We start from the raw sequence: 22,377 nt of genomic DNA, 5'->3' as shown, positions 1-22,377 counted from the left end.
ATTCATCAGAAGTCGTCCATTACCCTGCATTACCCTGCATTAGTTCTTAACATTGAATTGTTCATTGAAGGTTGTGTCGGCGTTAAGGGGATGTGTGATAAAAGCACAAATGATCATCTATTAGAAAAAGAATCAATGACATGTTTGGAAAAAGCGTTTAAGTTTTACAATAAAATATTCATTCTCCTTTTTCTACAGGGAACAAATACAATACAAGAAGGTTTCTTCAGTTTATCTCCCTGTCATTTTATATAGGCTACCCATGAGAGAAAGAGATGTATCCGCGCACATTTACAACTTTGATAATAGTGCCAGTTGCACCAGTACTTCCATGGCATATAGACAGCTGCTGAGACTCTGGTCTAGTAAAGTAGTAAACTTGAGTGCTTACACGTAATTACGTGAATTCAATGGAAGCTGTAATTTTACTTCTTTCAATTGTGGGAAGAATATTAAAGATAGACTTTCTTCTCATTGACACTAAGAAACCCCTGGCCAAATGCTGATTGTCTTGTTTGAAGTTTTACATCTACAACTTAAAGTAATCTTTTGTTAATCTGCCACTTGTAGAAAAAAAGTACTTATCCATATAAAGCTTTGGAAAAATATTGTTCATTCATAGCAAATCAGCCCTTTACTGTCCCTTTCTTCAGAGTCTACCGTTCTATTGAGACTGACGACAACACCCTTCTTTCAGCTTTCAGTATGTATCCATCTAAAGAAACACATCACTCGAACAAACAACCACAGGGCTCATTTTCAGACAAGAACGCTGCTCACTATCTGACCTCATTAGCACCAAGTCTATCTATACATCTGTGAGCATAAATATTCAAACAAACTAAATCACACCTTGAGAAGGTTTAAGATGGGAAGTTCTCTGAACTAAACTATCAATTTCCTGTTTCACGGGTGCTCAGGTGCAATGCAGCTGACAGGTGGGGGGAAGCAAAAGAAAACGTACGTTTAAAGGCAGGGTTAGCTTTGGATTTTAGGAACAGCAGCTTTACAACAGAAACAACTTGTTTTCCTTGTGCCCTTCTGATGTTCTTAATTCTGTCAGAGGCCTGAGCCACCTCTTGTTGGTATATGAAAGAAACAAGAGTGCAAAATGCCAGAGAGCTCCTGAACAGAATCCATCAGCAAGTTTACAAAAAATATCCAAACCTCGGTTTGGAATTTTATATTAGGATATTATTTATATTGGATAATACAGTAGTCTGCTCCAGGATTTATAAGAGTAAACAAGATAGCTGTTCATCATTTGCTGAGTATATGAATGGCTCCTTTCAATTGTTCATACATTTTACTCCGGGGATATCCATGTCCCTGCTAAAAGCAGGTTCCCTGTAGTAGGTTACACAGGAAGGTGTTCAGGTGGTTTTTGACTATCTCCAGAGAAGGAGACTCCACAACCTCTTCAGACAGCCTGTCCAAATGCTCTCTCACCCTCAAGCTCACATGAAACTTCCTGTGTTCTACATATTTAAATACCTCCTTCACAGCATTTACCAAGTTCTACAAAGAAGAGCTACAATAATGAATGTGAACTCTAGACAAGACTGTTAACATAAACACAGTATTTATTATCAACTACTCAGAAGATGTATTAAATTGACATGTGGTGACAGAGTCAGAAAGAGCTCACTAAGCGCTGTTTTTGAAGAGCAGAGATATGTCCTCATGATTACATGTTATCAGACAGGTGACTTCTTTAGAAGGTAGCATGTCAGTGAGCCACATTTGGCTCTTAGTGGAGGAGAGGACGCTTTTCCTACTTACCTTCTCAAGTTATTAACATAAGTGGAAGCACACCCAGGTTTGGAATATACATCAGTAGACACAGCCAAAATTTCCTGTAGCAGAGTGTGGGGGAAGAGAGGAGAAACCAACTAATAAAAGTACTGTAAAAAACAAAACAAAACACTGTCCAGACAAATGTAGTTTTTCCATATTATTTATTTCTCCAGCTAATTGCAGAAACTGACAATTACTCAACATTAGAAAGTGTGAAAAACATGACACAGAGATGGCTGCTACTTCTGCTGGTCAGAGATCAGTGCTCAGAGAGTCAACCTTTCTTATAGAATCTGCAGAGTGCCCAGCAAAACTGACTCCAAGTTGAATGAGAAAGCTTGGAGTATAGTTATGGTTATGTATAAAACCTCACCGTTTTCACGTTTAGATGGAGTTGTCATGTTTATTCTTTTAAAATGTGGAACAATCTCCAGCGCTCAAGGGAAATTTTATGATTTCTGCTGACATACTGCAGTAGTGATGGAAACTACCACTTAACTACACGTTTCCTGGGACCACAGATTACTGCTTGAATTCCAGATGAATTCAAGCACTGAGCCTTTCAGGCAATGCAGATGCTAAAAGCAAGCTGACCAAGGGAAGGAGAGGGCAGCACACAAAAATGACTCTATGATTCAAGCAGTAAGGCAGGACACTGTTAAATAAGGTCTATAACCAAAGCATTTAATATTTATTAGTCTTTAAACACTTTCTCATAAAGAAACAATACCTTTATGATAATAACACACTTCCTATGTTAGCTCACTTTCACTCCCACCAAATGCTTACAGGAAGACTATCAAAGACTTACCTGCCTCTCAAAAACGAAGTAAAATACATCTAAGATTTAAAAAACTCCACAACATATCGTTCACTGTATGCTGAAGAAAGTGAAATTGCTTTTGAAAAAGATTCTAGTTTCAGTGATTACTTCTACGTGTTTTTATTTTTTCTTACAAATAGAAAAAGCTTTTTTGGGGGGAGGGAGCCTTCTGGAAGAAAAGGGTTTTACATCTTGACCATCACCCACTGTCAAAATATAACTCAAATGATCCAATACCACTTTGATCAGACCTTGAGGGAAGGCAGAACCGGGAACATGCAAATTGCAGATCATTTTATTACGAACTTCTGGACAATGATGGAACTACTGCTAAAATAGTGAAACGAAGTACAAATGAAGTACAGCTCACTCTCTTTATTCCAAATTTCACAAATGTGATTTAGTAATTTAAGTCTGACAGTTTGTTCTGACTCTGTGTTGGAGTAAATGAAGTAAAAAGCAGCTAAGAAAAAAGAGGCAGAAAGAAAAACAAACAGCAACTAATGAATACAGAAAGAAATGCAAAGGGATTATTTTCTCCCCTGATTAACCTATTGTCAGGTTGTATTAGTTTATGCTGCTTTCCCTTATATGCCCAGTAGTCACATATTTCAGATGGCTCGACTAAAACCTGGGAAGGAATCAATAATACAAGAACTGGATTTACACCTTGTTAAACACAAAATGATATCTTGTGCTTCATCAACTTGGCTTTCTTCTTTTATTTTGCTCTTTTTTCAGTATGTATACCTTGTTACACATACCTGAAATTGCTCCTGTCTTGTCACTTTTCTCAAGCAGCAGCAGGAGATGCCTCATAGTTGGAGGTCTTCTGAGCTGTTGCAAGTGTCACGGTGATTACAAACCTGAACGACCTCTTTCTTAAAGCAATGCTGGTAGACATCACACGTGCATCCCATGCAACATTATAAGGAAGTGGTTGCTACCCTCACTATTCCTAGCAGCTTATAGCTAGTAGCTGCAAATAACTTTGAGATGAAAGACCAAGTTGAAATGATACACCGAGAAAGCTTTCAATACCATTGTTTTTCCAAGGATTGAAATCACATGTCTTACTGCAGATGACTAATAACATCTTGGGTTAAGGAAGAACATGAGATTTCAGCTGTATCTAGTAGGGACTGAAACACTGCTACCTGTCTTGGCAGTCATACTAAGTACATCAATAATAATCAGTACGCTCTGTTAATTGCAGTACTTAGAAACAAGTATGCATCTGAAGTTACCAGAAAATGTATCTGATGATGAGGTCAAATAGTCAAGAGATGAAAGAAGTCCATGGAACAACCCTCTGAGCCAGAAAATTTTCATGGAGCAAATCAGGCTTTTGATACACTTCATATGAGCACCGAAGCACAGCAAAGAACCTCCTGGAGAGCAATAGCTCTAATGATACAGAAAAGAAAACAAGATTTGGTCAGCAAATACTCTGGTTTTGGGAAAGTGACTCAGCGGTAATTGTTTTGTCCACAAATAACATCAAGATCTCATACAAGAAAAACAGAGTATGGTTCCTCCACCAGCCCAGCTTGTCTGTCACAAAAAGACTGCAAGGAGGTTCAGCCTTCCAACCACAGACAATAGATCGAAGTAACTACTATAAGAAAATAATTCATTATTGTATGATACTGCATGGAGTACAAAGAGAGACCAAGAAAAGGCTCTATTAAGTTAAAAGAAAAAAGAAAAAAAAAAAAAGAGAGACAAATGAGGAATGTCACATTGAGTTATGAGAAAATTAAATATGGCTAGAACAAACCAGTATGATCTACTCCCATCAGGTAACCCATCTGAGCACTGTTCTGCTTATGAAGAAATGAAACTGCTTCTGACAGGTTCTTGGCAATAGCAGGCAAAGTATTCCCAGCTAAACCAATAGTCACAAACAGAACAGAACTCAGCCAACTGGTGAAGGGCTCTCCAGCACTCACTGTTATGCAGCAGCTTAGGTCCCTGAGATGCTCACCCTGCAGTGCTATTCCTTATATCAATCCACAGTGGCTCCACCCCTTGTGGTCCCATGGGGAGCACAATGTGCACACAATTGCTTGTTTTCCCTGGGCCAGGCACAATCCCTTCACCAGGTGCTCAATCACCAATTCAAGCCCTGACCTAACAGGTCAGCTCCAAATCCTCAGTTGCGCTTTTTTAAAGAGGCATACACATTAAAACTTCCTAATATCTATCACTCCATTTGCCCTCCGCTCTGTATTTTCCATATTGGTAGCCCAGAATGTTTTACATTTTGAAGACCAAGACTTTTTTTGAAGAAGTAACTCACTTGTGAGTATTCTGAATTTGCCAACCTCTATTGGATAGAACTGATACTTTCTTTTGTCCCAGACCATGAATGACACAAGAAAAAAATAAATAAAAAAAGCATCAGGTCTCAGGATATGCAGCGAGAAGCATCACCCATCACCAGAAGCAGCATCATTCCTAATGCTAGACTGTGCTGTAGAAACAAGCCTCTGGTTAGAACTTCCCATCAACAGATTTACAAGGCATTTTTGTGGTGAACATTCATCAGACCACTGCACTCTTGCTAATGAAATAAACAAACAAAAACCAATAAAAAATGGTTGGATCACTACCATCTCTAAAAAGGACCCACTTTAGTTGACAGTGGCAAGATAAGCTCTTGCCAGCAATGAAAAGCAATGACAGAATAACATGAAGCTCTGAAGGAGGTCACCCTTCACTTATCCCATCCTAAATGAAATTGCTTCCTGAGATTGAGTTCCTACCTACGTTCTAGTGACCCGGGATGTCTGAGATATGGAACGACCTGACATCAAGTGAGATGACAGCCTGAATCCCAGCATTAACTCTAAATCTTTATTCCATATCAATTTCTGTGCACTGATTTTAAGTGCCTTTCATCTCAAGAGGACATCAGATATCATAGAATGGTTTGGGTTAGAAGGGATTTTTAAGGTCATCTAGTTCCAACCCCCTGAGCAACATGTTCTAGTGTCTCACCACCCTCACACTAAAGAACTTTCTAATATCTAGCCTAAATCTACCCTCTTCCAGCTTAAGGCCATTTCCCCTTGTCCTGTTGCTACATGCCCTTCTATAAAGTCCTTCCCCAGCTTCCCTATAGGACTCCTTCAGGTACTGTAAGGCCTCTATAAGGTCTCCTTGAAGCCTCCTCTTCTTCAGGCAGAAGAAGAGCTTAGTCTGTCCCCTTATAAGGGAGGTGCTCCAGCCCTCTGATCATCTTTATGGCCCTCCTCTGGGCCCACTCCAACAGCTCCATGTCCTTCTTGTGTTGGAGCCTCCAGAACTAGATGCAGTACTCCAGGTGGGGTTTCACAAGAGCAAAGGGGTAGAATCACTTCTCTAGACTGCAATATGTATTGCTTTATAAGGACAATTCTAGAATTCACGTTTGCTGTTTCTAACATAACATTCAAGCAGTGGAGTATCAACTCTGCATCTCGGATTCCAGCTATGGAGAATGACGAGCACAGCAAATACCTGCTTGGAACACGGAGCTCTCTCCAGCAGACTGTTCCATGACTGTATGCACTAACAATGTTCAGGCTCTGAGTGGGAAGCCTTGCACCATGACAAAGCAGCATTTGTTACAGTATGCTAGAATACACTGAGAAACTGCTTGAAAGTGTAACGAGGGTGAAAGTGCAGAGGAAAGTGGTCCCCATGGAGTACCGCTCAGGGACAAGTTTTGTTCTCCCACAACTCTCAAACAGAAGGTAACAAAGTGGTTCTGAAGACTCTCAGATGACTACACAACTCCAACCAAGCTAAAAGCCTCAACGCATTAACTAATACTGACTAGGTACAGCACAATACTGCAGTTTACATATAAGGACTTACTCCTCCAAGGTCAACTTCCAGAGCCCCTCTCAGAGTGGGAGGCTAGCACCATGCATGTCTGAAACAATCTCTCAGTGCAGGTAGTAATACGTCAGTGTAGCTTCAAGATCTGTCTGCAAGTCTCTCTGCAAGGGCAGGCAGTGCTAGTTCCAGTGCGCATTTTCAAGCTTTTCTTTCTGTTATTAAAGAATCAGAGCTTTGGCTGTACACTGAAGAGCTGAAATGATACACAGACCTTTATAGCGCCTCTTGTATAACCCAAATAGTAGTTTAAATATGAATAAAAGGAACTGAAAACTCAATTCAAGCCAACACAGGTAGGCTATAGGGTTGAGAAGTGCTGTTGGGAGTATGAGAAATAACGTGGGTTACTTCAGTTACATTAAAAGTTACACTGAAAGCAGAATGAGGTATCATCATGCTACTGTGAAGTCTCATGAATTGCTCTGTGATTCAGAAATTACCTCTCTTGTACTGAAAAACAGTTTCATCTACTCTCTTTCCTACTGATTTGTACTCAAGGTACTGCAAAGTGGGAACATCGGGCCTTGCGGTCAAGATCTTCAGAAACAATTGGTGCTGAAATATCCAATTTCTGATATGTTACCAATCAGTAGAGTCCTTGGCCAGCTATGGAAGTACTGCTGAAACAACGTGACTGAGAAGCTGTATAAAATACTGAAGACAGATATTTGATGACAACTCTGTTAGTATTATTACTGTTAGCCGGCTATGACCCATTCCCACTCACTTGCTATTTAATGTGGAATCCAAACTTAAGTAATAGTTTTTAAACGCAATGTATTAATACTCTAATCACTGGCTACTTTATTATAAAGATATGAAGCCCATGTAAATGCAGGTGCTTTTTTGTTCTGCTTACGTAGTTATCTTCTAAGGGGAGCACAGAGACACCGGATGGAGCCTCTTGTACTACTCAAGACTTCGCCTTCAGCAGATCACCTGCTGGAAATGCATACAAGCCCTGTGTACTGGAGACAAAATGCTTGAGGAACCATTTCAGAAACACCACTGATATATAAATGCTTGCTGTTGTACCTATGGAAGCAGCAACATAGCGGTTCAAGTCTCATGAATATCTGATTTCATAGTGGCAGTTAATAACAAGGGGGCAGAAGCAGCAGTGCTGTGACTGAACTTCCCTTAGACAGTCCAGCCTTTGCTCTTATCAATCTAATTGCCGGAGGGGGTTAATCCCTTCACGGATGCTTGGGAGTGCCTGGTAGACACAGAGCAGACCCAGCTCTTGAGACAACTCAGCAAGCAGACAGAGAGCCTGCCCAGCTACAGGGCTTTTGCCAGATACCAGAAAAAGGATGTTGCGGGATTACCAACCAATTGATGCCATTTGTTGAAAATGACATGTAAGCATTGAGCTGTGCCACCGCACATACGCGGGAGGCCAAACAGCTTATCAGCATCACGTTTTAGGCAGATCTAGCTACTTCCAAAAGTGTCTGTGTGGGTAAATGAACTGTAAGCACAAACAGGACCACGAGGTTTCTGGTGAGGGTGGAGGAACTGGAGGCAGCATCCCAACGAGAGATGTCAGCGAGTTGCCTTGGCCTTATAAGGGCCAGAAAGCAAACCCAGCACACGCAGCCCCTTTCCCCAACGAGCCTCAAAGAAATCCGGACGTTTACTTACACCAGCCGCTCCGTAAAGCTCCTCCGCTCTCCCCTACGAGATTACCCCGCCGGCCCCGCCGCCGGCAGCCGCGCCCCCTCCCCTCCCTCACGCCTGCGGGGCCGCGAGATCTTCGTCACGGCGCTCTCGCGAGGCGGCATCTCCTCCCCCGCCCCCCCCCCAGCCGCCCGTCACGTGACGGCAGACATGGCGCCGCTCCACCTGTCAGTGAGGCGCGGGGAGGGGCGCGTACGAGGCGGGTCCGGCCCTCCCCTCTCCTCGCGCCCCGCCACGCGCTCGTCCGTTAGCGCAGGCGGGACAACGCTCGCTCCGCCCCACGAGGGGGGAAAGTCCCTGAACGGGCGCTGGCGCCGCCGCGCCTTCCCTCGGCGGACGGAACTAACCGCCGTGACCAGAGGGATCCGGGCACGGAGGACCTTCCTCTACGGGCACTACCCGCAGCCTAACGCTCCCGCGGGCGGCCCTCCTCCCTTCTCCCCGCGCGAAGAACCCATTATGATCCGGTGGTGCCAAAGCAGCCACGCCCCGTGGCCGAACCAAGAGAAGGCGGGCACGGCTCTGCCCGGATCGTGAGCGAGGTCCCGCTTCTTCAACGCCGTTTGCGCCCCCGGCCCGGAGCGCTTCGTTACGCAACGCCGCCCGTGAAGGCGGCGCAGCGCACCCTCCTCCTTTCCCTCCTCCTCCCGCCCCCACAGCCCGCGCCGCTCCCGAAAACTTCCCCCCGCCTTCTCGCCCTCCGGTTTTTAAAGGGGCTCAGCAAACTTGCTGGTACCCGATCATAGAAAAGCTCCTTTGATTGACGGGCTCCTCGCCCTCTCGCGAACAGCGACGGGCACAAAGCCCGCCTCCTCCCTCTGACGCCAGCCAATGGAAAGAGGGAGCCGAGAGAGGCGGGCGCTGAGCGCCAACCAAACCGGGGCGCAGCGGTGGAAGAGCGCTATGACTGACGTAAGTCAACAAAGGTCACGTGCGGCGCCGCGGAGGCGCCGATTGGCTGCGAGGGCCCGGGCGGGCGGGGAGGCGGCGGGGGGTTGGGGGGGGTGACGGCGGCGGCGTGGGGCCGGCGGTGTGACACAATTACAACAACTTTGGGCAGCCGCCGGGGAAGTTTGTACGGGCGGCGCGCACAGCCCCGCTGCGGGAGGGCGGGCCGGGCCGGGCCCGCGCCGCCCCGGCTCCGAGCGCAGCCCTGGCCGCCGGGGCGAGCGGCGATGTAAACACCGCTCGGCCGCCATCCTCCGCAGTCTCCTCCTCCCCTCCCCCGAGCCGCCAGCGCTGGGGCTCCCTCCCTCCCCCTCCCTCCTCCTCCGAGCAGCGGGGCTTCCCCCCGCCTCCCTCCCTCTCCCCTCCCCTCCCTCCCTCCCTCCCCCTCCCTGCCGGCTGTTGTTGTTGTAATAAAAGTTGTGGGGTGTGTGCGTGTCGGGCACCCCGCCCCGCCCGGCGCTGGGGGGTGTCGGGGGTGCGCGGGGGGGGGGGTGCGATCGGCAGTTAATTACGCTGCGTTTCCATGAAATCGTGCGGAGTGTCGCTCGCCGCCGCCGCCGCCTCTGCTGCTCCTTTCGGTGATGAGGAAAAGAAAATGGCGGCGGGGAAAGCGAGCGGCCAGAGCGAGGAGGACTTCGCCAGCTTGACAGCCGAGGAGAGAGAAGCCCTATCCGGCCTCGACAGGTACCCGGTCCCCGCTCCGCGCCCGGCCGCCTCCGTGCCCGGCTCGGCCCGCACTCCCTCCGCGTCCCCCCCTCCCCTGCCCGCGGCTCCCCGCTCGGCGCTGCGCGTGTGCCCGGCCCGGAGCCGGGCCTGCCCGCCTGCCCGCGCGGGGGGACTGCCTCCGGCTAACGCGGCGCCTCGCGCCTTTCCTTCTTCTCTCCCCTCCCTCCCGCCCGCCCGCTCCCCTCTCTGCAGCCGACTCTTCGGATTTCTGAGGCTTCATGAAGATGGCGCCAGAACGAAGGCCTTGCTGTTAAAGGTACGAGCGGGGATGGATGGGGAGAGAGGTTCGGGGGTGTGTGTGTGTGTGGGGGGGGGGGAGGACGAGAAGCCCGGGGGGTAGGGGGGGGAAAGGGAGGCCTCGCCGCACGCTCCCCCGAGCCCACACGGTGCGGAGCTGTGCGGGGCTCTCCTCTCTTGCCCCTTCTCACAACCGACGCGGGTAGTGCGTTTGGGTCTAAGGCGGCGTTCCGGCCCCGGGACGGCCGAACGTTGCGCCTCACGTCGGGGCCGGAGCCGGGGGCCGAGAACGAGCGGCGGGGCGGGGGGGGAGGGGGCGCGGGGGAGGGAGGCGGGGGGTTGGGGGGGGGGGGGGGGGGGGGGGAGGAAGGGAGGAGGAGGAGGAGGCGGCGGGGGGAGGGCGCGCGCGAGGCGCTGCTGACGTTGCCCTCTCCCCGGACCCTCCCTCGTGATTTGGGCCCCGCGCGGCCGCGGAGCGCTGGGGGAGAAGTTGGAAGTTGGAGGGGGGACGCGGGAAGCGCCGCCAAAGGGGAGCGTGGCTCCCGGCCCCGAGATCGCGGCGTGCCGGCCGCTCGCCCGCGGGCCTCCCCCTCCCCCCCGTGTCCCCGTTGCCGGGCGGCTCGTCGGGAGCCCGCCCGGCCTCGCGGAGTGCCGTTCGCGTCCGCGAAAAGTTGTTGGCCCTGTCATTGAGTTAAGTAATGGCTGCTCCTGCCGGCCCAAGATGGCCGGACAGGGAGGAGAAAGAGGAGGGGGGGGGAGGTAAACACGAAACAAACACCGCGAAAGGACGTGCGCGTCGTGCGGAGCGCGCGGCCCCCGCTGAGCGCGGAAGGAAAGGAACTCCGCGCGCGGTGTCCGGGCGCTGCCCGCGGGCGGGCGGGGCCTTATCAACCTGTAGCACGCGCCGCGCTCCGCACCGCGCTGACAAAGGCCCGCGAGCTGCCGGGGGGCTCCGTGCGGGGCTGCCCGGCGCTCTGCTGCGCCCCGCTCCTGACAGCAGCCGCGCAGTTTGACACTTTGTTCGCCCCTTTGTGGTGCTCGGCCTCTGCGCTCCTGTTTTCACGTGGAGCGTTTCGAGCCGAAGTCGCGGCCCCGCGGCGGCCCAGGGCCTCGCTGGGCTTTGGGTGTTTGTTTGTGGCCTAATTGGAAAGGCTCGGCGTCAGGACGTGGGGGAGGGTGGAAGGAAGGAACGCGAAGCCGAGTTCGCCCTTCTTTGTGTTTGCGTTTAAAAACCCACGCCGCTTCTGTTGGGTTTTCAGAGTTATTTATTCGAGTATTTATTTTTCCAATAAATCAGAAAGGTCGAGGAGTGATGTGTCACAGCGGTTGTGTTCTGTACGTTAACTGCGATGGGCCGAGATTCAGCCCTGTGTGCTGCCGAGGCTGCCAGAAACATCGCAGGGGAGCACACATGGGATAGAGCCCAAAGATGCCGCTCAGAAAATAAAGGCACGGTATCGTTAAGGCTGCCTGTCACACAGGATTGCTGCCTTGCTTTAGATTTCAATTACTGTAAAATGAAGTGGAGTGGGCCACAGTTCAGCACGTAATTGAAGTTTTTGAGGCCTTTTTGAATATAACACCTTTTAAAATTATTTTTTATTTTATATATATATATATATTTATATATATATAGCCACTCATTTGAGTTGCTTCTCTGCTCTGTGTCAGAAAGCTGGACTTACGGGGCGTTTTGATATTTTCAAAGTATATTTCTGGGAACACTCATCCCTTTTTGTATCAGTGTATGAATCCATGCAGTAAATATTAAAAAAAAACAACCAGCAAAAACCAAAACCCAACAGCATCGCAAATCTAAAGTGGCAAATATTTTGATATCACAGCTCTGTTTTCTGACAGTGCTTTGGACATTGATGAATTGCGCATTAATTTATGGAGCTTACTCTTTGTAAAACGTCACTGAGAGAAGGAGGTGGTTAAGGAAGGAGGATTAAAATGTTACTGTGCGGTGCAAAGATGTTTCAAAGGCATTTCTTGGCTTGCACTAGATTTGGATTTGTTAGTACTTCTTTTGGGGAACGTGCGTATGTTTCAGTTACTATTATCAATAAGTAAGAAGTTGTTATTTATAAGGTGCTCATGACTTAGTTCTGTGTGTGTGAAGCATTATAGGTTCTGTAAAATCTGTGGTGGAAGGGAAGGTTTGGAGTAATTAATCTAGTGGGCCATTGAAATGTCAAGTAATGGTCATTTTTATTGTAGGAAGTGTAGATGCGCATATATATATATTTATATATATATATGTCTTTTGCAGTGATTGTGATGAGATCTTTCTTTCCATGCACAGAGCAACAACAGCTAACAAAAATCCTAACTCCATAATTATGAAATCCAGACTGTGTGATTTAAGAGTGTAGGAGCCAGTACATTGGAAAGCAATGCAAAGATGTATGTACAAAGATAGCTAGGAAAGCCACTGAGTTATGTTTTGAGAGTAATCCTTCACAGAGGCAGAAACATCAGTGCTCCTTATACTGCAAGAGCATTGCATCTGCTACTGCACCCTTTAAGAAGAAGGCTGTAGCAGTGTCCCTTTGGCAGCGCTCCCTGGCTATTTGCAGTTCCAGGGTGGCAGGAGTAGTGTGCCAGTCCTGGGAGGCTCTCTCGGCTTGCTAGCGTCGAGGGAATTTCTCCCTTCTCTTCCTGAGCTTGTGTTTAGCAAGAGGGCTCTGGTGAAGGCTTGAGTTTGGTGTCTCGGCACTATGAGATGCTGCTCCAGTTCTTACAGGGTTTCCCTCGACAGGAGGCCGTGTGCTGGCTCGGGCTTTTCCAGGCCAGCCAGGAGATCTCATGGAGCCTTAGCAGCAGGAGCTGTGGTCTAACAAAGCCACACCCTGGCAGAGCGAGCGGTAAGAAATCCAGAATCTCTTTAAGGGATGAAGGAAGCTTCACGTCCGGAGCTTTAATGTGGCTGTGGGTTTTATTCCTTCTCCAGGTCTGGATCGGAGTTCCCCTTTTCAGTAGTTTTGCTTTATAGGATATACGACTGTAGCGCCCTGAACTAAACTGGGTCCTGCTGCTGGGTGTAACAGATCAAAAGAGCAGATATGACATCAGATCTATACAATATTTATGGAGTATTGAAGATAGCGTCTAAAGGTCAGGAATACAGTTTTGTTGCTTCACATATTTGATGTGTGATAAGCCAGAAAAAAATCAAACTTTTATGTAATTGCGTACATGCTGTTAGTATTGAGACAAAGGGCTAGAATTTGCTGTTGCCGAAACATTTTGTGTTTATTTTGCAGAAAAAGAGCTTGAAAGATAATAGTTCGCAGCTAGTGCGGTTCTAGGGAAGAGGTGAATTAAGTGATGTCTTCTTTTGAGCTCGCTGAAACTCTGCAAATCCAATACAGCTCGTCTCGTTAGGTGAAAGTGCACACAGCTGTGCTTCTGGAGTTGACAAGAACATTAATGTGAAGGAGCCAAAAACACAAAATGGGGGGGGGAAACCAACCTTGCTGGTATTGTGATGTCTCTTTCTCCCAGGAACATGTTAGTTCTCACAGGAGGTGAAGTTTAATTACACGGGGAGGGGAGATGTACGTTGTATTGGGAGTCAACTGCAAACCATTTGCCTTTTCTCTTTATTTTTTTAATCTTTTATTTTATTTTAATCCCAGTGTTTTGCCAAAGTGGACTTTTTTTCAGTGGCAAACCTTTATTTCATGAGCTGTAATTTTTTTTATTTTTATTTTTTATTATTTTTTTTTTTTTACTTCCATGCAGATTTAAGTTGATGTAATGGGTTTTAAGGTATTTGTTAATTCCTGTTCATTGACTTTAATCAGTTTGTCATATCCTATAGACAGAATTAGAAGCACGTTCCCATTTAACCGTATTGATGATGAAATCAGTTTCAAGAGAAATCAAGTAGTATATCAGGATAGCAGGTCTGGGTCTCTGTTACCTTTGTGGCTTTGCAGGCCTTCCACCTGATGTAGTTTCCTTTGTGCAAAGGTCACATGCATTGACAAAATTAACAGTGACTACCAATGCTTTTATTCAGCATACAAAACAAGCGCGCAGTGACACCATTCTTTCACTTTTCTTATAATTGTAGGTGTTACTCGCTTAAAAACACTTCTGGACTGTGTGAATTACTATATAGTGACTTTGTCCCTTCAGTGTTGACATCAATGCTAATTTTCTCCTAATCTCTAATTAAATAGCCTCAGTTTTAATTGTACCAGGCTGCTTGGAAAATAATTGATCAGGAAAACATTTCAGCAGACCAGCTTAGGTGTAGTAAGGCCTTATTTTTTAAACAATTTTAGAAACATTTTGGCTCTGTTTCTACTCATCAAAAACAAAGGAGAATTGCTTTTAAAATAATTATAACGTTTGCTGAATGTAATGGCAGTGTTGGGAATTGAGAAACTGGGAATTGGTACCATGAGACATCTGTAAGCCATTCCAGGAAGTGGGAAGCCTCTCCAGTTTCTGTAAATTTATATCTCAGCTGTTCCTTTGTGTAGTTTTTTTTTTATTATTATTATTTATTTATTTATTTAAAATATGTTTTACATTTCTTATTATTTGCCTATTATCTGGCATACGGTCTGTTAAAGTGGAACAAGTTTGAGTTACTGAACTTACTGCGAATTGTGTCATGGACTCAGTTGGTTTTCTAGCCCTTTTTGAGGGTGTTTGGAAGTTGGAAGATTTGAAGTAAGAATTGTAGCTGTTATTGGATAGCTGGGAATGAACTACAGACTTCAAGATCAGTATTTTGCTGTGTGCTGCTTGAGCTCAATATCCGTGCGATGGTTCTTTTAGGATCTGATGAAGTAATGGATGGCATTCTGCAGTTCATAGTTGTACTATGTTTATATTTTGAAATTGCAGTATTTTAAGGCAGCCCATATGATATGTATCTATCTTGGTTCTTAAAGACTTAATTATATGCTTGCATCATTTTTACTGCATCTGGCATTAAAAATAACTTTTCTTTTATCTTTTTTTTTTTTTTTTTTTTTTTTTTTTTTTTTTTTCCCCGAATGGACATTAGGCAGCTCAAGTGGGAGCTATTTGGAATGTTTTCATACTTCCAAAGCTGATGTTTGAGGCATATTTCTTTAAAATGGCAGGGTTATTTTTCATTGCTCAAAACAGAAGTCCTTGAGTGTGTTGCTTATTTCATAGTTCTAAAGTGCAATGTTGTTACTTCTTCCTGTGGACAAGGAAATTAGTGAAGTTGCAGTTGTACTTTTAATATATTAATGAGAAGCTAAGGAAGGATTAATTTCCTTGAGCAACATGGTTTTCTTGCAAGCGTAGTTAGATTGCAGGGAAACTAGCGTAGCCATACTCCCATTTCAGTAGATGTCTTCCATCAAGAGGCTGTTAGGAGGGAATAGGATAGAAAATTTTTCTTTGTTACAGTAGCTTTTCTTTTTTAACAGAATGAACGTTGTTACAAATGGCGGCCTAAGTTCTAATCCGCTGGTCTCTGAAGGCTGAAGTGACCTTCTGCTGATACATATCCTTAGACTTAAGACTGTTTGCGCCCTACTGACTTAATTATTAAATAGACAAAGCAGGCAGCAGGAATGAAGAAGAGGGAATTGTTATTGCATTTTAGCAGCTGAGGAAAAGGGGTTGTGATAGATTACTTACTCGTTTAAAGAGTGTGAGGAGAACTAATGGTGGGGATGGGGCTACTTTTTTCCGCGCTCAATTCCATTCTGATAATTTAACCACTCAAATCATTCAATTGATCTGGTAGTAGTGGATTCTGTTTTTCAAAATGCTCTATGGGTAATATGGGACACTGTATGCAAAGATGAAACGTCCAAAGTATGCGTTCTGTCTGTGCGTAGCATTAAGTGTGTTTCCTGCTTGCGAAACACAAGGGCTCTCTGCCTCTTGCCAGCTTTTATGGCTGTCTATTCACTGTAATAGATTGAGTGGACATGTTAATTACAGTGGTACGACTATCTGCAGATGTTAACATCGTTGTAGGTAAATGTTGAAAGCACTGTGTAAAAACTATACCACACGTTTGTTTTACGTACAGTTTTAGAAAATAATGTTCAATACTTGGACAGTTCTGCTTGTAGAACCATTTGTTTTCATTGCGTTTGTGTAGTGATGGAAAACTAAGGGAAGTAAATGGAAAATATTTATGACTCTGAAGTTACTTTATAGCGATTAGCGTTTATTACAGGATTCTCTGGTACCGGAACTATGTGTGATGGCCTACTTTTTTTTTGTGTGTGTACTTTTTTTCCCCTCTCCTTTATTCCACTGAGAATTAGACAGGCTTCTCTGTGGAGAAATTAAGCTTTGGTTTCCAGCTTTACGTGTTCATGAATTAGGCTTCAGGTTGTTCATGGTTAGTGAGCAAATACTATTCTTGGTCCTCAGCTTTTGGGATTCTCTGGGCAGCGGTAGGGATTTGTCAATAATTCCAGCAGATAAAAGGGAAACAAATACATAGTTGATGAAAATTAAAATGGTTGTGTGAAACCTTTAAAGGAATTAGATGAGTTTCTGCAGGAATAAACTAAGCAGATGAGTTGTGAATACTCTGCTGAGCAAGGGTGGGCAGATTTTTTAGTATTAGTTCATGTGATTCCAGAAGCTGACCCATTGCGCTCACCCAGTATGTCTGTAGGTAGGTATATGTGTACATCTGTCAGTCCCTTATTTTCGAACATACCTTGCCTTTACCTTATACCTTTGATATTGGTTACTTTCTGTTGGGATCTCCCTTGTTGGTGAGGTTCTGCAACTATGGTGTTTGAAATATAACATTTGAATAATGTATCTTCACCATTAGAAATGGAAGTGATGCTTATTAAACTTCCAGCAGCCCACAGTTGCTGACAGCTTTCCCCTGTTCAGTGGCAGGATACTTCTCTGCAGTTAAGAACAAAGGCAGTGCTCAAGTCAGTGGTCCTGTATGGAGCCATACGGAGGCTGTCAGGTTTTGTGCAGTTCCTTCTGAGGGAGGAGAGGAGCTACGTTTGAGAAAGTCTACCCTGAGTTTGTCAGGCCGGGGAAGTCCTGTAAAGTAAGAGAGGAGTTAAATACTTTATTACATATGTTCCTGGTTCTCAGATAAGCATAATAAAGAATCACGTTAGTAGCTGTAATTTCTCTTGAGGAAAGTGTTTTCTAGACTGCTCTGCTCAAAGTCTGCTTTCAAGACTAGTTCTGCTGATACTGTTGGAAGTACTGTGTGGTATATGGTAGAGTTGGAGTGGGGGTAGAGTTTACTGAATGGTACACCTTTAAAATCAGCTGGTGTGCGTTAGGTGTTTGCAGTCAGTGAGTCAGGTATTAATCTTGATGCTAGATAATATTTTTAATAGAATGCTGAGGAAGTGTTCCCTGTGTAGATAAGAGCACCGTGTTAATGAATAAATGTCCCTTAAGTGTGTTTGGCAATTGAAGAATGTTCTTTCTCAGATGCTTTCACTTTAGAGTGTAAAAGGATGCATGAGTTACTTCCTACTGACAAAGTAGTTTCCTTTATGGTTCTTGCATTTGCTATATGGCATTCATAGAAGAAGCTTCTTTAATTAAGATATATAATTAAGAGTATTTTTAATGGGAGTGACTAAAAGCGTGTCGTGAATTACAGCTAGAACACTCTACAACTATATGTGAATTTTCTTTGTGGTATATTGTTAAATTAATTGTTGTCAGTTAAAATGCTTGAAGTAATTTCCTTTTCTCATGATGGTATTTTGCGGGAAGTTATTCATACATTGGTTATTAAGTTCTAAAGCAGGTTGAATTGTGAATATGCGTTTCATGAAGTTTTTGGTTGCATTTTGAGAATTTCGAAGTTTTGAGCAGTTTCAGGATATCGTTTTTAGCATTAGTCAAATGGTTCAATGTCATGGCTTCTAAAATGGAGCCAATCAACCTTTTTTCTTTTGTGGTATCATGTTTCTTACATTGAAGTTGAAGTTGCCATTTTTATGTGAGCACTGTTTTCATTATTTTGTGATTTGAAAACTTTGTAAGTAAAACTTGTAAGTATTTAGAGGGGAAATAGGGAATTTAAGTTCAGACTTCAGTGGGGTTTATTATTTATTTATTCCATTCAGCTAACAGAATCTTAATTAGTCTGTGCGTTTCTGTTCCTCTGCTGCTTCTCATATGTGCTACTGAAACCATTTTTGGGCCTGTGTAATAAGCCAAGCTGGCAAACTGATTCAGATAAAGAAATGTAAACAGTACAGGTTACTTTGCAGACTCAAAAATGGCTGCATCATTGTTTTAACAGTGAAAGATTTGAGAATCTAGTGTGGGTTCTGCTTAGCGTGATTCTTTCTGGAAAGGATGTTTGCAGAATTGTTTCTGAAGCAGAAAGAATTGGTCTTTTATTTTCTTGTGGGAATCACAATGTGCCAGAATTATATATATGTGCTTTCTGAAGAGGAAGGATGGAAGGAGTGTAGTGACCTGGCTTCAGTACCCTCTCTGAAGGAAGACCTAACATTTTATGAAGGTTATTGCCACTATGAAGCCTAGGATGGTTTCAGATCTGAGCCAATGTGCAAAAGCAAAGAATGCCAGTATATATGTGATCAGAACTGCAGAAGAAAGCTGAATAAGTTTTATGAAGTGTGTGTTTTTTTTTAACGTAATTATCAACATGGCTCTGAATAAGGGAAAGATACTGATGGGTCCATGTTTTATACTCTGTAAACTCTATTTGAAGATATGCCTTCTGAAAATGAGGCCTTCGTTTGCTTTTGAGGAAGAAGAGAAATGAAACATCCTTCTGGGAAAGCTTTTTCAGAGAGAATATAGTGTTACAATACAAGGAAGAGATTTTCAGTTAAAGGATGTTGTGGTTTAACCCTGCAGGTGGCTCAGCACCAGAGTTGTTAGCTCACTTTCCCCCTTCTCAGTGGGATGGGGGAGATAACTGGGGGCAAAAAAACAGGGTAGAACTTGTGGGTGGAGGCAGAACTAAGATAAAGGAAAGGGAAAGGATAACAGTTATGGCTGTGTGTGTGTGTATATATATATATACATATATATATATATATATGTGAATGTACATCACATATCCCAGGTGGTGCACAGGTAGTTGTTCGTCTCCTGCTGACCAATGTCCAGCTAGCCCCCAAACGGTGGAAGAGAGTGAGATCAACTCTCATTCCCTTTGAAACTCTTTTCCTATGATGTCCTGTGGTATGGAATGTTCCTTTGGCCAGTTGAAGTCAGCTTTCCTGATTTTGTTTCCTCCCAGCTCCTTGGGCCATTTGGTGTGAATGGCCTTGGCTTTGTACAGCTCTGCTTTGCAGCAGCTATAAGCATTGATCTGTTATCAACAGTGCTCTTCTCCTAGAACCAAAACTTAACATCATACCAGGCACTTTAAAGAAAACAATTCCATCCCAGCTGAAACTAAGACAAAAGAACTGCAAGAGAGGTTGTCAAGGATAGTTGTTAGATATGAGGAAGCCAAGCAATAGGTGATAAAGTGATGCAGACAAAATATGGGTGGCTGGGAAGCAGTGAAAATCAGTGTTGTTTTTTTTATTTTCTAGCAACTACCTGGAAGCTGTTCCTGGCTACCATCTAACTGTTAATGCTGACTTCAAGTAGTATTTGTGCTGTTGATGGTGATGTTGCCTGCTTCAAAAGACTTTAGAAGCAAGGTAAACAGAAGTAGAATAGACACGAAGATGTTGAAAAAGGATTAGTAAGGGTGCGAAAAAGCCTAAGAAGAATTATGCACTTCAGATTCTCTTGTGTCTCTGTGTTCTCCCGTTTTTGAAATAAGATTAAGGCTTGGTAGAGGAAGCAGCTCCTTTAGCAGGAGCACTGTCTGCATTGTCCAAGCTTTTGTCTTCTGCTGCTGCTTCCCTTTGTCCCTCTGCCCTTGCCACCTAATGGAGTGTGGGAGCAAGGAAACCAGTAGATTTTGCTTTTTGTTTTTTCCCCTCAGGGTGAATGTAAAAGCTAAGAGGACTGAAGTGTCTGTCTGTCCTCATGTCATGCTTTCCTGCCTATGGATTTGAAGGATGGAGAAAGCTGAGCAAGTGAGGAAGATACTGGCGGTTATTTTAAAAGGGAAATACATAGTTTTAAATATGGAATTGAAAGTCTGAGTAAGGGAGAGAGATGTAACGGTATAATTCAACGCTGCAAAGTGTAGAAAATGTACGAGATAAAGTGAAGGGTAAGAAAAATACTTACATCCTTTGCATAACATTATAAAGTGTGTCATAAGCAGTCACTGGTATGAAAGAAAAAGAAACAGTATTGGGAAGAATAAAGTACAGAAACTGAATACGTTGGCTGGTAAAACATACAAGAGCTTCTGGGCGGGTTGCAAATATGGTGTCTATAAAGATATGGGAATGCAGTGTTTCTTAAAATTTAATGCATTCTTGGTCTTCCTTGTGGTGCACAAACCTGTGGGTTTTGTTTTGTTTTAAACTCTTCTATCTTTTCTCTAAGGTTTTAATGGTTGGAAGGCCAGAACCTTTGAATTTCTGATCTCATTAACGCTTATACATTGTGAAACGTGTTGAAGGATTATTTGATTTCAAATGTTACCTCTTAACAAAAAGAAGAGCAAATTGGACCTTAAGTGCTTTTGTGGTCTTAAAAATAATAATAAAGCAGGAAAATCATGATACTTAAGAGAAATTAGTTATTATTTCTCCCTTTCTTGATTCAAAGGTAAAAGTGAATATAGCTTAAAAAAAAAATATCTGAAAATCTCATTAGAAGTTGTTTTTCATCTACTTTTGAATCAAAACAACACATACTCTATTTCTTGCTTGAGAGGTGATGAAATAAATCAATGATTTTTATAAGGAAAAAGCAGATATGAAAGAGATGTATGTCTGAGCCAGCTATGAAAATGACCTTTATGAGGATCCTCAAATGCACTCTTAAGATCAGAGCGCACATAATTTAATAGCGAGTTACCTTTTGGGATTATAAAGGAGGGCTTTCTTAACTATAGTTACTATGTGGAGGAAATGAGTAGTTAAGTGGCTTCAATGTTTCTCTTGGTTACAGGTAGAGAGAATTAGAGGAGCTTATGTTTACAGCAGAAATCAGTTCTGGTGCCTATGTAAAATGAGATGACAGAGGCCATTAGAGTCTGTGTTAACTAAAGAGCAGAATATGGTCTCATTTTCAACCCTAAATGGCTCTCCTAACTTAGAAGTTCATATGCTAAAGAACTTTATTTTTGATAGTTTTCTTGGATTAGTTGTACACCATCCATCTTTGCTGTTACTTTTTTTTTCTATGCATAGTGTCAGCATGGGACATCTGTATCAAAGCAACTTTAAAAAGAATAGTTGGCTAATAGTCTTAATGGTTGAACTTAAACTGGAAAGGAGGCACCTTATATTAGAGACAATGGAGGCACAGCAAAAGTTGCATTGTAGTGTAGAAAGCTGTTACAGAGATGTAGTTGGAGGAACTGTGGAAGGTTGTATACAGATTCCTTAGATAATAGCATGTGATGGGGATGGGATTGTTACACAGAGCTTCGGTGCCTGATGTTGGAGGCTGTGTTCAGTTTATCTAAGAACGTGAATGTACCCAAAACTGTGTGAAAAAAGTTGGAGCTGGAATATTGCAATCTCTTTATTCCCTGCCAGTAAAAATGCTGTCGTAAGTTGTATTTTTCTTTCTTTATGAGTTAATTCTCATTACTATCATTAAGCACGGCTGTCGTGCACAGGAGGCTCTCAGAATCCAGGGAATGTGTGGCGCCTGTGAAATTGAGGTGCACATTAGGACTTCTTTGCTTCTTGAGAAGGCCCAGCAATGCGCTCCCAAAGCTTTCCTGGATTTTGCCTGACTACTCTGCTTTCATTACTATTTATAGAAATGAAAGGTTTTTTAGATTGTCCAGGCAAGCAGCAGAGATCTTCTAGAGAAAGCTTTTTGATATTTGGAGATTACTGTAATTTCTTCATGATTTTTTAATATTAGTTAAGGAGATTAGAACGCAGCTTCCTCAATAGCGAAGCTCTGGCTCCAGTCCATTAATTTTTTTTTTCTTCAGCACCAGTAGATAGGAATTCTCTAACACTGGGAAATTGTGCCTCACGAGGAGCTGATAAGCAGATCTGTAGACTTACTGAGTGAGACAGGGAACCAGGTCTCAACCACAGGTCATTTCACAGCTTTTTCCCTGGAGCCTTTCTCACTTCCAGAATCAAAACTCAAAAATGGAACAAACTGATTCAAAGCAATTCATTAATGACTCGCTTGAGGTCTGTTGGGCTTCAGACAGCTGTAAAGGAGAAAAAGTG

General features: G+C 43.9%; 1 protein-coding gene across 15 annotated transcripts in view; it reads left to right on the top strand.

Annotated features, from left to right (window-relative positions):
* The first annotated feature begins 9,526 nt into the window (after nucleotides 1–9,526).
* KDM6A (lysine demethylase 6A) overlaps nucleotides 9,527–22,377 on the top strand; it is a 143,426-nt gene continuing 130,575 nt past the window's right edge. For all 15 annotated transcript variants that reach the window (XM_072338540.1, XM_072335201.1, XM_072336039.1 and 12 more), the window contains exons 1-2: nucleotides 9,527–9,820; nucleotides 10,055–10,118. In XM_072338540.1, coding sequence (XP_072194641.1) covers nucleotides 9,660–9,820; nucleotides 10,055–10,118 — 225 coding nt within the window. In that variant the 5' untranslated portion in view covers nucleotides 9,527–9,659. The remainder of the gene's footprint in view (nucleotides 9,821–10,054; nucleotides 10,119–22,377) is intronic.

The sequence above is a fragment of the Excalfactoria chinensis genome, chromosome 1 (assembly GCF_039878825.1).
Source record: "Excalfactoria chinensis isolate bCotChi1 chromosome 1, bCotChi1.hap2, whole genome shotgun sequence".
In the NCBI taxonomy this organism is placed as follows: Eukaryota; Metazoa; Chordata; class Aves; order Galliformes; family Phasianidae; genus Excalfactoria; species Excalfactoria chinensis.
The sequence above is the reverse complement of the archived record's forward strand: the minus strand, read 5'-3'. Positions and strand labels throughout refer to the sequence as shown.